The sequence below is a fragment of the Mustelus asterias genome, chromosome 13 (assembly GCF_964213995.1).
Source record: "Mustelus asterias chromosome 13, sMusAst1.hap1.1, whole genome shotgun sequence".
In the NCBI taxonomy this organism is placed as follows: domain Eukaryota; kingdom Metazoa; phylum Chordata; class Chondrichthyes; order Carcharhiniformes; family Triakidae; genus Mustelus; species Mustelus asterias.
Genome location: NC_135813.1, coordinates 49,851,644 through 49,868,088, shown reverse-complemented (window position 1 = coordinate 49,868,088; position 16,445 = coordinate 49,851,644). Strand labels below are relative to the sequence as shown.

Here is a 16,445-nt window from a genome sequence, read left to right as displayed (position 1 = left end):
TATGATTCTGAAGTCACTGCATGACAACAATGGACATCTGGGATTTGACAAGACCTATGCACTCGTCTGTGACAGATTCTTCTGGCCCCGCATGAAGCTAGACGTAGAGACATACTGCAAGACATGTGAACGCTGCATTAAGAGAAAGACTCTGCCACAGAGAGCAGCACCACTTTCCCACATCCAAAGTTCAGGCCCTATGGATCTTGTATGCATTGACTTTCTCTCCATAGAACCTGATTCCCGCAATGTGTGCAATGTGTTGGTAGTCACTGACCACTTCACTTGGTATGCACAAGCATTCCCAACCAAGGATCAGAGAGCCATAACGGTTGCCAGAACTCTATGGGAGAAATACTTCATTCACTACGGCCTACCAACTCGCATACATTCAGTCCAGGGTCGGGATTTTGAAAGCCAGTTGGTGAGAGAGATGTTGACCATGTTGGGTGTGAGGAAATCAAGAACTTCACCATACCACCCACAAGGTGAACATGCTAGGAACTCTTGAGCCCAGTCAAAAGTCCAAATGGAGTCAGCACATTGCACATCTGGTCCACGCGTACAACTGTACCCCAAATGAAGCTACCGGGTATTCGCCCTACTTTTTAATGTTCGGGAGGGAAGCCAGACTTCCTGTGGACGTTTGCTTTGGCGTGTCAGCGGATGGGACCTCAACAACTTCCCACTTGCAGTATGTGTCTAAGATGAAGAAAGAGCTGCAAGCAGCCTATCAGTTGGCCCAAGCCACTTCCGCTAAAATGAACCAAAGTAACAAGGAGAGGTATGACCAGAGAGTGCGCTACCATTGCTTGAAGCCTGGGGATAGAGTCCTCATTCGAAACCTTGGCCTGAAAGGGAAACAGAAGCTTGCTGATCGGTGGAGTGCAAATCCTTATGTGGTTGAGAGTCAAATGCCTGATCTTCCTGTTTATCGTCTAAAGCCTGCAGATGGTTCGGGACCCATTAAGGTCATGCACCGAAATCATATTTTGCCCCTGGGACAAGAGGTCCAATTGAGCAGTGAGGTTGACTCAAAGCCTACTCCCTCTCCAAGAGCCCTCAGGCGCAGAAAAGCAAAAGAAAGGAATCAAACTCCTGAGGTTCACAAAGATGACTCCGCAGCTGATGTGCCCCTGGGAGATCAAAACTCTTCAGACTGAGAGTCAGAGTATGGACATTACCCAGAGGACTTGATCATTGACAATCCGGAGGGAATCTGTGAACAACCGGAACAGGATGTCATGCCTACAGAGTCCAATCCCCCCACAAATGCTACAGAAGTGACAGAAGTCGCAGCGAGCTCCGAATCTTCAGAAGGGCTACCTGTTGTGATAGAAGAGGTAGTAACTGAGCAAAGGGAAGTAGAATCAGACAGTTCTGTTGAGGGCACTTACACTACAGACACATCTAACATAGCCAATCCAGAACCAGAGATAAGGAGATCACAGAGAGAGAGAAAGCCAGCAGACCGTTTCCATTATACAAAGCTGGGAGAGCCGTGTGCAAAGTCTGTAGTAGTAGGACATACAAGTGTTCACTCAGCTACGCCACCCACTAGGCATTTTCCTGAACACTGCAATAGTTGTCATACATGGTGGTGTAACTCCTTTGCTCAGTGCTCGTCATGTATAAATAAGGTACCACTCTTTTCACCCACTATTATACCAGTCATCACACTATAAGGTACATGGTGTAATTGGTTAACTGGGTCCTATGTCATGTACTTCAGCATGGGGGCATGCTGTATTTTTGGTGGGGGGAGAATGTAAGGGACTGAGGAATATTTGTGGGGAAGACAGTTACCAGTGTTCTTTGTCCCTGGTGGGCTTCAGTGTCCTGTTTGCTGGGTGGGTGCTGTGAACAGGATGCTGTTGGTTGAGTGATGTGGGCTGGGCAGAGAGCTGGAGAGAGAGGCAGAGGGCTGGAGAGAGAGGCAGAGCTGGAGAGGCAGAGAGCTGGAGAGAGAGGCAGAGCTGGAGAGGCAGAGAGAGAGCTTTTTCCAGGCAGGGAGAATTCGGTTTGGAGTGAGAGGCAGCCAGGCATTCCCCTGCTGTTCTTTTCATTACTGCCGAGGAGGACAGCATTCAGCGCACTCGACCTACGTTGCTGCACGGATAGCTCGCGGCACCTCTGCCTCCTGCGGCACCATCTTCCACACGTGTGTCTCTCCTGGACTGTGAGTGGGTGTCGTGAGTAACTGGTGGGGACTATACAGTCCAACTGGATCAGTATCTACGAATGTGTTACGGAGGATGAGTTTCCCCATATGTGCACCAACGGTTGAAGATCAGAGCTCACTGTTTTATGTCTGTTAATGATATGTGTTATTAAATTTATTTTTGATATTCCGACTTACAGTACTGACATTTATGGGTAAACAGGGAATTAGCCAAATCAACATCAACCGCTAGGAATTCGGGATCCTGTTGATTGAATATTTAAATAGTAGCCCCCATATAGTGGTCAGCAGGGGGTTACATGTGTATGAGAGTGTGTGCGTTTGTGTATGTATGGGTATATGTATGAGTGTGTGTGGGGGGGTGTGTGTATGAGGGTGTGTGTGGATGTGTGTATGTGGGTGCGTGTGCATTTGTGTATGTGCAGCTATGTGTATGAGTGCGAATGGGGTTGTGTGTGGGTCTGTATTTTGTATGTGTACGGGTGTGTGTGTGCATTTGTGTATGTTTGGGTGTGTTTATGGGTGTGTGAATGGGGGTCTGTATGACTGTGAGCAAAGAACAGCACAGGAACAGGCCCTTCGGCCCACCAAGCCTGCGCCAATCATTTTGTCCTATCTAGACCAACTGTCTTTATCCCTCTATTCCCTGCCTGTTCATATGTCCATCCAGATAAGTCTTAAATGTCGCTAATGTGTCTGCCTCAACCACCTCACTTGGCGGTGCATTCCAGGCCCCCACACCCTCTGTGTAAAAAACCTCCCCGCACGTCTCCACTGAACCTTTCCCCCCTCATCTTGAACTTGTGCCCCCTTGTAATTGTCATTTCTGCCCTGGGAAAAGGCTTCCAACTGTTCACTCTATCTATACCTCTCATAATTTTACAAACTTCTATCAGGTCGCCCCTCAGCCTCCGTCTTTCCAGGAGAACAATCCCAGTTTATTCAATCTCTTCTCATAGCTAATACCTTCCATACCAGGCAACATCCTGGTAAACCTTTTCTGTACTCCCTCCAAAGTCTCCACGGCCTTCTGGTAGTGTGATGACCAGAATTGGACACAGTATTTCAAATGTGGCGTAACCAACGTTTCATATCACTGTAACATAATTTGCCAACTTTTATACTCAATGCCCCATCCGATGAAGGCAAGCATGCCATATACTTTCTTCACCACCTTTTCCACCTGTGCTGCCACTTTTAAGGATCTGTGGACCTGTACTCCCAGATCTCTCGGTGTGTCTGTGGCTCTTGATGGTTCTGCCATTTATTTTACAGCTCTCTCCGAATTGGATCTACCAAAATGTATAACCACGCATTTGTTGGATTAAATTCCATCTGCCATTTCTCCGCCCAATGTTCCAGCCTATCTATATCCTGCTGTATTCTCTGACAATCTTCATCACTATTCGCAACTATTCGCTATTAGTATCATCCGTAAACTTGCTAATCAGACCAGCTACGTTTTCTTCCAAGTCATTTATATATATTACAAACAACAGAGGTCCCAGCACTGATCCCTGCAGAACACCACTAGTTACAAACCTCCATTCAAGAAAACATCTTTCCACCACTATCCTCTGTCTTCTATGGCTAAGCCAGTGCTGAATCCATCCAGCTAGTTCATCCTTGATCCCGTGTGATTTAACCTTTTGCACCAGCCTGCCATGAGGGACCTTGTCGAATACTTTACTGAAGTCCATGCAGAAAGCATCCACGGCCCTTCCCTCATCAATCATTTCCTCAAGAACTCAATCAAATCAGTGAGACGTGACCTCCCTCGTACAAAGCCATGCTGTCTGTCGCTTCTTCAATCTCTCCACATAACTGAACCCCATTCATTCCTGCTAACGTCGCAAAAACCTTCAAAGTAGGGTACCCAGAAATGTACACAATGCTTCAACTGAGGTCTGAGCAGAAACTGGTAAAGGTGAATAAGCTTTTCATCAAGACATTATGAAAATTTAAATAGTAAAAGGATAGTGAAAGGAAGGCTGGGGCCAATTAGAAACTAGAAAGGAGATCTTATGGAGACAGAGGGATTGGCTGGGCCATTCAATAAATACTTTGCACCTGTAATAAAGCAAAATACTGCAGACATTGGAAATATGACAAAAATCTGAGGCCGCGTACCAACCGACTCAAGAACAGTTTCTTCCTTGCTGCCATCAGACTTTTGAATGGGCCTACCTCGATTAAGTAGATCTTTCTCTGCACCCGAGCTATGACTCTAACACTACATTCTGCACTTTCTCCTTTCCTTTTCTATATATGATATGCTGTCTATATCGCGCGCAAGAAACAATGCTTTTCACTGTATGCTAATACATGTGACACTAGTAAATCAAATCAAAATAGACACACCTTTTGAAAGTTCCTACAGAATCTGATTCCACTCCACTTTCTGGTTGCATCCTCCAAATCTTAATAATCCTCCGCATGAAGACATTTGTCATCCTTTGCCCCATTCCTTTTGCCAATTATTTTACATCTGTGGTTTCTACTTACCGAACAGTGTGCCAGAGGATATAATTTCTCCCTCCTCACTTCAGTAGTTTTTGATCACATCTATTGAATCTCCACTTCACCTTTTCTGCTCGAAGAACAACCCCATTTGCTCATTGCTAAAATTATCCAGTCCTGACAACATCCTTGTGAATCTCTTCAGTATCCTCATCTTTTATATAATGCAGGTATCACAGGCCGACATGTACCACAGGACAACTGATAACACGGACCTACAGGTACCACAGGACAATGGGTAGCACAGATGCTGTCCAAGTGCTAACTTGCACCCTGTCCTACTCACTCATTTGTCCTCGGCTCACTGATCCACATTGGCTCCCAGTTTAGCAATGTCTCAGATTTAAAATTCTCACCCTTGTTCTCAAAGCCTTCTCTAGCCCTCACCTCGAATCTCTGCACTGCCTCTCACCAACACCCCTGCTGGATACATGCACTCCTCCAATTTTGACCTCATGTCTATCTTCAACTTCCTTACCCATCATATGCAACCGTGTTAAGTTTCTAAGCACCTCCTTCAATTCCCTCTGTATCTCCCTCCCTCCCTTTCTGGAAGATTCTTTTTAAGACCTGCTTGTCCTCATGTCTTTTTCTTTATCTCAGTGTTAACGTTTGTGTGATAACACAGCTATGAAACTCACTGAGTTAGACGAGTTCATATCAGTGCAAGTTATTTGTTGACTCTTAATGTCTGTCTGAAATGGCCTAACCAGCTAGTGGTTGGATCAGGCCAGTCCAGAGAGTTTAAGAAAGCAGTTTGATCTCAAGAACATCTTGGCTCTGCCCGAATGCAATCCAGCAATTCCCAAATCCCAGAAAGAGGACCAAAGCAGCCACTATACAGGTCATTTTTATTAATGACCTGGATGAGGGCATAGAAGGATCGGTTAGTAAATTTGCGGATGACACTAAAGTCGGTGGAGTTGTAGACAGTGCGGAAGGATGTTGCAGGTTACAGAGGGACATAGATAAGCTGCAGAGCTGGGCTGAGAGGTGGCAAATGCAGTTTAATGCGGAAAAGTGCGAAGTGATTCACTTTGGAAGGAGTAACAGGAATACAGAATACTGGGCTAATGGTAAGATACTTGGTAGTGTGGATGAACAGAGGAATCTGGGTGTCCATGTGCATAGATCCCTGAAAGTTGGCACCCAGGTTGATAGGGTTGTTAAGAAGGCGTACGGTGTGTTAGCTTTTATTGGTAGAGGGATTGAGTTTCGGAGCCAGGAGGTCATGTTGCAGCTGTACAAAACTCTGGTGCGGCCGCACTTGGAGTATTGCGTACAGTTCTGGTTGCCGCATTATAGGAAAGATGTGGAAGTGTTGGAAAGGGTGCAGAGGAGATTTACCAGGATGTTGCCTGGTATGGTGGGAAAATCATATGAGGAAAGGCTGAGGGGCTTGAGGTTGTTTTCGTTAGAGAGAAGAAGGTTAAGAGGTGACTTAATAGAGGCATACAAGATGATCAGAGGATTAGATAGGGTGGATAGTGAGAGCCTTTTTCCTCGGATGGTGATGGCTAACACGAGGGGACATAGCTTTAAATTGAGGGGTGATAGATATAGGACAGATGTTAGAGGTAGGTTCTTTACTCAGAGAGTAGTAAGGGCGTGGAATGCCCTGCCTGCAGCAGTAGTGGACTCGTCAACATTAAGAGCATTCAAATGGTTATTGGATAAACATATGGATGATATTGGAATAGTGTAGGTTAGATGGGCTTTAGATTGGTTTCACTGGTCGGCGCAACATCGAGGGCCGAAGGGCCTGTACTGCGCTGTAATGTTCTATGTTCTATACCCTGCTAGCGGATAGTTATCCTGATTCACCTTTACAGTATGAAATCAGCACTGAATCTCTCTTTCTCCCGATATCAATCTTTTGGAGCAGATTTTCAGGACAATACAATCTATTTCTAAAGTTAAATGCACCTTTCTTTCCATTTTAGTTCGTTTAAACATCTGTCCACATTGGAGGTGAAATTAGAATATGCGTGTGTGTAATATTGAGATGTTATTCAATTTCCCATGCTGTGTTTCAGGGAGTAAATCCAGATAGTCCGACAGTGAAGTGGGATGAAAGAACAAGAGTTAATTGGGCAAGGGTGAGCCAATAGAATTCAGTAACCATTTCCGTGCCCTGGTTTATTTTGGTGTAATAGACTCTTATACAGCTTAGACTGGCTTGGAAACAGAGCAGAAGAGCTGGATGGAAAATAGAGCTTCTTTACACCAGATTGGATTGAGGGCTCAGAAATCCCAAAGGTGGGAGAGGGTCATTACAATGTGACATGTTTACATGGGCAGTATCTGTGATGAACACAGCTAGGAACTAAAAATGAACAAATTAACTCAAAAATGAATCAACAACATGACTCAAGAAATAAGGTTTGAAGAGGAATTCTGTACAGCAACTGGGATTATTTTTCAACATTGCTGATGATCAGCTGAATATACACACGTCAATTTCTGTTCTAAGTACTTGGGTATGCCTGTACCATCTGTCTCTCTGTAACCTCCATCCTGTACACTGTGACACTCTGACTCTCTCTGCTCCTCCATCCTGTACACTGTGACACTCTGTCTCTCTCTGCTCCTCCATCCTGTACACTGTGACACTCTGACTCTATAACCTCCATCCTGTACACTGTGACCGTCTGTCTTTCTAACTTCCAACCTCTACAGTGTGACCTTCTGTCTCTGCTTCTCCACCCTCTACACTGGGACTCTCTGTCTTTCTAACCTCCACCATCTATCTACACTGTGACCCTCTGTCTCTTTCTAATCTTCACCCTCTACACTGTGACCCTCTGTCTCTTTCTAATCTTCACCCTCTACACTGTGACCCTCTGTCTCTTTCTAATCTTCACCCTCTACACTGTGACCCTCTGTCTCTTTCTAATCTTCATCCTCTACACTGTGACCCTCTGTCTCTTTCTAATCTTCATCCTCTACACTGTGACCCTCTGTCTCCCGAACTCCACCCACTACATTGTGACCCTCTGTCTCTCTGACCTCCATCCTCTACACTGTGGCTCTGTCTCTCTCTAAACTCCAGCCCTCTGCACTGTGACCCTCGGTCTCTCTCTGCTCCTCCATTCTCTACACTGTGACCCTCTGTCTCTTTCTAATCTTCACCCTCTACACTGTTACCTTCTGTCTCTTTCTAATCTTCACCCTCTACACTGTGACCCTCTGTCTCCCGAACTCCACCCACTACATTGTGAACCTCTGCCTCTCTGACCTCCATCCTTTACACTGTGGCTCTGTCTCTCTCTAAACTCCAGCCCTCAGCACTGTGACCTTCTGTTTCTAACTTCCACCCTCTCCACTGTGACCCTCTGTCTCTCTCTACCCTCCACTCTCTACACTGTGACCCTCTTTCTCTCTAACCTCCATCCTCTACACTGTGATCCTCTGTCTCCCTAACCTCCACCCTCTACACTGTGACCCTCTGTCTCTCTCTGCTCCTCCATCCTCTACACTGTGACCGTCTGTCTTTCTAACTTCCAACCTCTACACTCTCTCTACTGTCTCTCTAACCTCCACCCTATACATTGTGACCCTCTGTCTCTCGCTGCTCCTCCACCCTCTACACTGTGACCCTCTGTCTCTCTAACCTCCATCCTCTACGCTATGACCCTCTGTCTCTCTCTAAACTCTACCCTCTACACTGTGAACCTCTGTCTCTCTCTACACTCCATCCTCTACAATGTCACCCTCGGTCTCTCTCTGACCTCCATCCTCTACACTGTGGCCCTGTCTCTCTCTAAGCTCCAGCTCTCTGCACTGTGACCCTTCGTCTCTCTCTGCTCTTCCACCCTCTACACTGTGACACTCATTCTCTCTAACCTCCACCCTCTACACTGTGACCCTCTGTCTCTTTCTAATCTCCACGCTCTACACTGTGACTCTCTGTCTCTCTAGCATCCTTCCTCTACACTGTGACCCTCTGTCTCTCTCTAACTCCACCCTCTACATTGTGACCCTCTGTCTCTCTCTCAACTCCATCCTCTACACTGTCACACACTGTATCTCTCACCTCCATACTCTACACTGTGACCCTCTGTCTCTTTCTAATCTCCATGCTCTAATCTGTGACCCTCTGTCTCTTGAGCCTCTACACTGTGACCCTCTGTCTCTCTCTACACTCCACTCTCTACACTGTGACCCTCTGTCTCTAACCTCCACCTTCTACACTGTGACCCTCTGTCTCTCTCTGCTCCTTCATCCTCTACCCTGTGACTATCTGTGTCTCAAACCTCCATCCTCTACACTGTGCCCCTTTCCCTCTCTAAACTCCAGCCCTCTGCAGTGTGACCCTCTCTCTCTCTGCTCCTCTACACTGTGACCCCCTGCCTCTCTAACTTTCACCCTCTACACTGTGACCCTTTATCTCTTTCTAAACTCCATCCTCTACACTGTGACTCTCTGTCTCTCTCGCTAATCTCCACCCTCTAACTGTGAGCCACTGTCTCTCTAACCTCCATCCTCTACACTGTGACCCTCTGTCTCTCTCAAAACTCCACCCTCTACACTGTGAACCTCTGTCTCTCTAACATCCTTCGTCTACACTGTGACACACTGTGTCTCTCTACCCTCCATTCTCTACACCGTGACCCTCTGTCTCTCCCGAACCTCCATCTTCTGCACTGTGACTCTCTGCCTCTCTAACCTCCATCCTCTACACTGTGGCCCTGTCTCTCTCTAAATTCCAGCCCTCTGGACTGTGATTCCCCCCGTCCCTCTCTGCTCCTGCACCCTCTACACCATCTTCCTCTGTCTCTCTAACCTCCACCTTCAGCACTGTGATCCTCTGCCTCTCTTTGCTTCTCCACGCTCTACACTGTGACCCTCTGTCTCTCTAACCTCCATCCTCTACACTGTGACCTCTGTCTCTCTCTCTAATCTCCGCCCTCTACACTGTGACCCTCTGTCTCTCTCCACTCCTCCACCCTCTACACTGTGACCCTCTGTCTCTTTCTAACCTCCACCCGCTACACTGTGACCTTCTGTCTCTCTAAATTCCATCCTCTACACTGTGACCCTCTGTCTCTCTAAAGTCCATCCTCTACACTGTGACCCTCTGTCTCCCTGACCTACACCCTCTACACTGTGACCCTTTGTCTCTCTCTGCTCCTGCACCACCTACACTGTGACCCTCTGTCTTTCTCTGCTCCTCCACCCTCTACACTGTAACAGTCTGTCTCTCTCTAACCTCCATCCTCTACACTGTGACCCCCTGTCTCTCTCTGCTCCTTCATCCTCTACCCTGTGACCCTCTGTGTCTCTAACCTCCATGCTCTACACTGTGGCCCTTTCTCTCTCTAAACTCCAGCCCTCTGCAGTGTGACCCTCTCTCTCTCTCTGCTCCTCTACACTGTGACCCTCTGTCTCTCTAACATCCTTCTTCTACACTCTGACCCTCTGTCTCTCTCACTTCCATCCTCTACACTGTGACACACTGTCTCTCTCACCTCCATTCTCTACATTGTGACCCTCTGTCTCTCTCACCTCCATACTCTACACTGTGACCCTCTGTCTCTCTCTGCTCCTTCATCCTCGATCCTGTGACCCTCTGTGTCTCTAACCCCCATCCTCTACACTGTGGCCCTTTCTCTCTCTAAACTCTAGCCCTCTGCAGTGTGACCGTCTCTCTCTCTGCTTCTCTACACTGTGACCCTCTGTCTCTCGCTGCTCCTCCACTCTCTACACTGTGACCCTCTGTCTCTCTCTAAACTCTATCCTCAATACTGTGACCCTCTGCCTCTCTAACCCCCACCCTCTACACTGCGACTCTCTGACTCTCTCTAAACGCCATCCTCTACACTGTCACACACTGTCTCTCTCACCTCCATTCTCTACATTGTGACCCTCTGTCTCTCTAACCTCCATTCACTACACTGCGACTCTCTGACTCTCTCTAAACGCCATCCTCTACACTGTCACACACTGTCTCTCTCACCTCCATTCACTACACTGTGACCCTCTGTCTCTCTCTGCTCCTGCACCCTCTAAACTGTGACCCTCTGTCTTTAAAGTCCATCCTCTACCCTGTGACCCTTTGTCTCTCTCTAACCTTCACCCTCTACACTGTGACCCTCTGTCTCTCTCTAACCTCCATCCTCCCGTGACCCTCTGTCTCTATCTGCTCCTCCACCCTCGACACTGTGACCCTCTCTCTCTCTGCTCCTGCACCCTCTATACTGTGACCCTCTGTGTCTCTAACCTCCATCCTCCACACTGTGGCCCTTTCTCTCTCTAAACTCCAGCCCTCTGCAGTGTGACCCTGTCTCTCTCTGCTCCTCTACACTGTGACCCCATGTCTCTCGAACCTCCACCCTCAACATTGTGACCCTCTGTCTCTTTCTAAACTCCATCTTCTACACTGTGACCCTCTGTCTCTCTGTGCTCCTGCACCACCTACACTGTGACCCTCGGTCTTTATACCTCCATCCTTTACACTGTGACCCTGTCTTTCTCTGCTCCTCCACCCTCTACACTGTGACAGTCTGTCTCTCACTAACCTCCACCTTCTACACTGTAACCCTATTTTTCTCTCTAATCTCCACCCTCCTTGACAAAGTCCCTCATGGTAGGCTAGTGAAAACGTTTGACAAAGTCCCTCATGGTAGGCTAGTGAAAAAGGTTGGATCTCATGGGATAAAGGGGGAGGTGGCTAGATGGGTGGAGAACTGGCTTGGTCATAGAAGACAGAGGGTGGTAGTGGAAGGGTCTTTTTCCAGCTGGAGGCCTGTGACTAGTGGTGTACCGCAGGGCTCTGTATTGGGACCTCTGCTGTTTGTGATTTATATAAATGATCTGGAAGAAGGAGTAACTGGGGTGATCAGTAAGTTTGCGGACGACACAAAACTGGCAGGACTTGCAGATAGTGAGGAACATTGTCAGAGGCTACAGAAGGATATAGATAGGCTGGAAATTTGGGCAAGGAAATGGCAGATGGAGTTCAATCCTGATAAATGCGAAGTGATGCATTTTGGTGGGAATAATGTAGGGAGGAGCTACACGATAAATGGAAGAACCATAAAGGGTGTAGAGACGCAGAGGGACCTGGGTGTGCAAGTCCACAGATCTTTGAAGGTGACGTCACAGGTGGAGAAGGTGGTGAAGAAGGCATATGGCATGCTTGCCTTTATAGGACGGGGCATAGAGTATAAGAGTTGGGGTCTGATGTTGCAGATGTATAGAACGTTGGTTCGGCCGCATTTGGAATACTGCGTCCAGTTCTGGTCGCCACACTACCAGAAGGACGTGGAGGCTTTGGAAAGAGTACAGAGGAGGTTTACCAGGATGTTGCCTGGTATGGAGGGGCTTGGTTATGAGGAGAGATTGGGGAAACTGGGGTTGTTCTCCTTGGAAAGACGGAGGATGAGGGGAGACTTAATAGAGGTGTATAAAATTATGAAAGGCATAGATAGGGTGAACGGTGGGAAGCTTTTCCCCGGGTCGGTGGTGACGTTCACGAGGGGTCATAGGTTCAAGGTGAAGGGGGGGAGGTTTAACACAGATATCAGAAGGACATATTTTACACAGAGGGTCGTGGGGGCCTGGAATGTGTTGCCGGGCAAGGTGGTGGAGGCGGACACACTGGGAACGTTTAAGACTTATCTAGACAACTATATGAACGGAGTGGGAATGGAGGGATACAAAAGAGTGGTCTAGTTTGGACCAGGGAGCGGCGCGGGCTAATTGTTCCTTGTTTCTCGTTTCAAGGCTTCATTCTATGATCATCTTGCTGGTGCCAGTACAGAGCGAGACTGCGGATAGTTGGGAACCTGTCTCGGGGGCAGGGAATTCATATGGTGTTCGTGGAAGTGGAAATGACTAGGGTTGGGAAGCATTTTCCGATCAGGGCCAGTGTGATCTCCTGGACCCGTTTCGATCGCCTCAGGGGGTCGGAGAGGAATTTCCCAGATTTTTTTTTCCCATATTGGCCCTGGGGTTTTCACTCTGGGTTTTCGCCTCTCCCTGGAGATCACATGGTCTGGAATGGGGGGGTGGGGGTGAGTTAATAGGTTGTGATGAACAAAGCATCGTAGCTGTGAGGGACAGCTTGGTGGATAGGATATTGGTATGTAGATAGGCTGGAAAATTGGGTGGGGATCCTGGATTCAGGATTCAATCCTGGACCGGGGAGCGGCGCGGGCTTGGAGGGCCGAAGGGCCTGTTCCTGTGCTGTATTGTTCTTTGTTCTTGTTCTTTGTACACTGTGACCCTCTGTCTCTCTCTGCTCCTCCATCCTCTGCACTGTGACCTTCTGTCTCTCTCTGCTCCTCCATCCTCTGCACTGTGGCCTTCTGTCTCTCTCTGCTCCTCCATCCTCTACACTGTGACCCACTGTCTCTCTCTGCTCCTCCATCCTCTGCACTGTGACCCTCTGTCTCTCTCTGCTCCTCCATCCTCTGCACTGTGACCCTCTGTCTCTCTCTGCTCCTCCATCCTCTGCACTGTGACCCTCTGTCTCTCTATTCTCCATCTGCTACACTGTGACCCTTTGTCTCTCTCTGCTTCCCCACCCTCTACACTGTGACCTTCTGTCTCTCTCTGCTCCTCCATCCTCTGCACTGTGACCTTCTGTCTCTCTCTGCTCCTCCATCCTCTGCACTGTGACCTTCTGTCTCTCTCTGCTCCTCCATCCTCTGCACTGTGACCCTCTGTCTCTCTCTGCTCCTCCATCCTCTGCACTGTGACCCTCTGTCTCTCTCTGCTCCTCCATCCTCTGCACTGTGACCCTCTGTCTCTCTATTCTCCATCTGCTACACTGTGACCCTTTGTCTCTCTCTGCTTCCCCACCCTCTACACTGTGACCTTCTGTCTCTCTCTGCTCCTCCATCCTCGACACTGTGACCCTCTGTCTCCCTAACCTCCACCCTCTATACTGTGGCACTGTCTCTGTCTAAACTCCAGCCCTCTGCAATGTGACACTCTGTCTCTCTCTGCTCCTCTATCCTCTACACTGTGACCCTCTGTCTCTCTGCTCCTCCACCCTCTGTCTCTCTAATCTCCACCCTCTACACTGTGGCTCTGTCTCTGTCTAAACTCCAGCCCTCTGCAATGTGACACTCCGTTCTCTATCCTCCACTCTCTAAACTGTGACCCTCTGTCTCTCTCTACACTCCACCCTCTACACTGTGACCCTCTGTCCCTCTCTCAAATCTCCACTCTCTACACTGTGACGCTCTGTTTCTCTCTACACTCCACCCTCTACACTGTGAACCTCTGTCGCTCGACTCCACCCTCTACATTGTGAACCTCTGTCTCTCTAACATCCTTCCTCCACACTGTCACCCTCTGTCTCTCTCTCTAACCTCCATCCTCTACACTGTAACCCTCTGTCTCTCTCCATTCCTCCACCCTCTACACTGTGACCGTCTGTCTCTCTCTAACCTCCACTCTCTACACTGTGACCCTCTGTCTCGAACCTCCACCTCCTACACTGTGACCCTCTGTCTCTCTCTGCTCCTTCATCCTCTACCCTGTGACTATCTGTGTCTCTAACCTCCATCCTCTACACTGTGGCCCTTTCCCTCTCTAAACTCCAGCCCTCTGCAGTGTGACCCTCTCTCTCTCTGCTCCTCTACACTGTGACCCCCTGCCTCTCTAACCTTCACCCTCTACACTGTGACCCTCTATCTCTTTCTAAACTCTATCCTCTACACTGTGACTCTCTGTCTCTCTCGCTAATCTCCACCCTCTAACTGTGAACCTCTGTCTCTCTAACATCCTTCGTGTACACTGTGACACACTGTGTCTCTCTACCCTCCATTCTCTACACTGTGACCCTCTGTCTCTCTCGAACCTCCATCTTCTGCACTGTGACCCTCTGCCTCTCTAACCTCCATCCTCTACACTGTGACCCTCTGCCTCTCTAACCTCCATCCTCTAAACTCCAGCCCTCTGCAATGTGACACTCCGTTCTCTCTATCCTCCACCCTCTACACTGTGACCCTCTGTCTCTCTAACCTCCATCCTCTTCACTGTGACCCTCTGTCTCTCTCTAATCTCCATCCTCTGCACTGTGACCCTCTGTATCTCTGTTCCTCCACCCTCTACACTGTGACCCTCTGTCTCTCTCTAATCTCCATCCTCTGCACTGTGACCCTCTGTATCTCTGTTCCTCCACCCTCCACACTGTGTTTTCCAGTGCTGAGTCAGTTCAACAGAAACACTGGCATTTCCCATCTAACTCCAGACTTTTCAGGGCTGAATTAGTTCTGTGTGATTGTTTATAAACTCTTTAAGGGCAGCTCCGTCCAGTTCTGATCAGCAGTCAGAGATGTGTTGTGTAAACTCTCCTATCCCCATCAGTGCTACAGGCTGTGGTGTGTTTCCAGTATCCATGGTGTTTTCTTTAACCAGGTTGGAATAACTGTGGCTGTCTGTGAGGGATCTATTTAATGTCTGATAGTTCTTCAATTCATTTCCCCTCACTGTAGGATATCGAATCAGAAAATATAAATGTGGTGAAGAGACTGTTCCAGCTTCAGAATTTGAATGCAAGCACCATCCGCACAGTTATGGTGGCAGATTGCAGACGGCATGACACTCCTGACCTGCTGCTGGGCTCCGAGGAGGAATTGAGCAGCTCAGCCTCCCGGGTGTTTGACTTGGGCACTGACAGTGAGGACAATGTCTGCAGCAAAGTGAAGCAGAGCGAGAAGCCAGGCGAGATGATAGTCTGTAATACAGACAATGATCAGAGGGAAGAGAATGTACTTCCTTCCGGGGAACAACCCTTGATGGATGAAAATCAAATTGAAGCAAGAGTAGCAGAACTCTTTCTCCAAGCCAAGACAAAGCCACCAGATACAACCCTAATGTCAGAACAGCAAACAACTCGAGACAAAAAATACTTGATCTTCACCACAGGAATTCTTACCTATACTCCCCATCAGATTGGTAAGCACCAGTTTCCAAACCAGTCCCTCCCAGCTCATCACACACTTAACACCAGTGCTGCTAGTGTCAGAAAAACTTTGCTAATAACAACTTGCATTTATTAATGTAATAAAACGTCCCAAGGCAGAAGCAGTTATCAAGTAAAATTTCTCCAAGATATTGGGAGTAGATAGAGAAACAAAGGTAAATTATGAAGAGGGAGAGGTGGGTGGGTGGAGAGTTGTAAAGAGTTGTAGAATACTTCCAGCACACGAAGAGGCCAATTGGCCAGTCACATCTGTTGCAGTTGCTCTCGTCAAGAACAATTCACCTGGCAACATAGTCCTGCAACAATTTCGTCAGCAGGTAATGACCAATTCTCTTTCTGAAAGACACAATTGAATCTGCCTCCACCACACTCTCAGACAGTACATTCCAGATCCTAACCACTCGCTGTGTGAATCTGTCTCCACCACACTCTCAGACAGTACATTCCAGATCCTAACCACTCGCTGTGTGAATCTGTCTCCACCACACTCTCAGACAGTACATTCCAGATCCTAACCACTTGCTGTGTGAATCTGTCTCCACCACACTCTCAGACAGCACATTCCAGATCCTAACCACTCGCTGTGTGAATCTGTCTCCACCACACTCTCAGGCAGTACATTCCAGATCCTAACCACTCACTTTGTGAATCTGTCTCCACCACACTCTCAGATATTATATTCCTGATCCTAACCACTCGCTGTATGAATCTGTCTCCACCACACTCTCAGACAGTACATTCCCGATCCTAACAATTCGATGTGTGAATCTGTCTCCACCACACTCTCAGACAGTGCATCCG

At 48.1% G+C, this 16,445-nt stretch overlaps 1 protein-coding gene across 4 annotated transcripts in view; it reads left to right on the top strand.

The window, feature by feature from the left end:
* Positions 1–16,445, top strand: part of fbxw5 (F-box and WD repeat domain containing 5) — a 296,735-nt gene that overhangs the window by 161,900 nt on the left and 118,390 nt on the right. For all 4 annotated transcript variants that reach the window (XM_078226724.1, XM_078226726.1, XM_078226725.1 and 1 more), the window contains exon 6: positions 15,154–15,616. In XM_078226724.1, the coding sequence (XP_078082850.1) occupies positions 15,154–15,616 (463 nt within the window). The remainder of the gene's footprint in view (positions 1–15,153; positions 15,617–16,445) is intronic.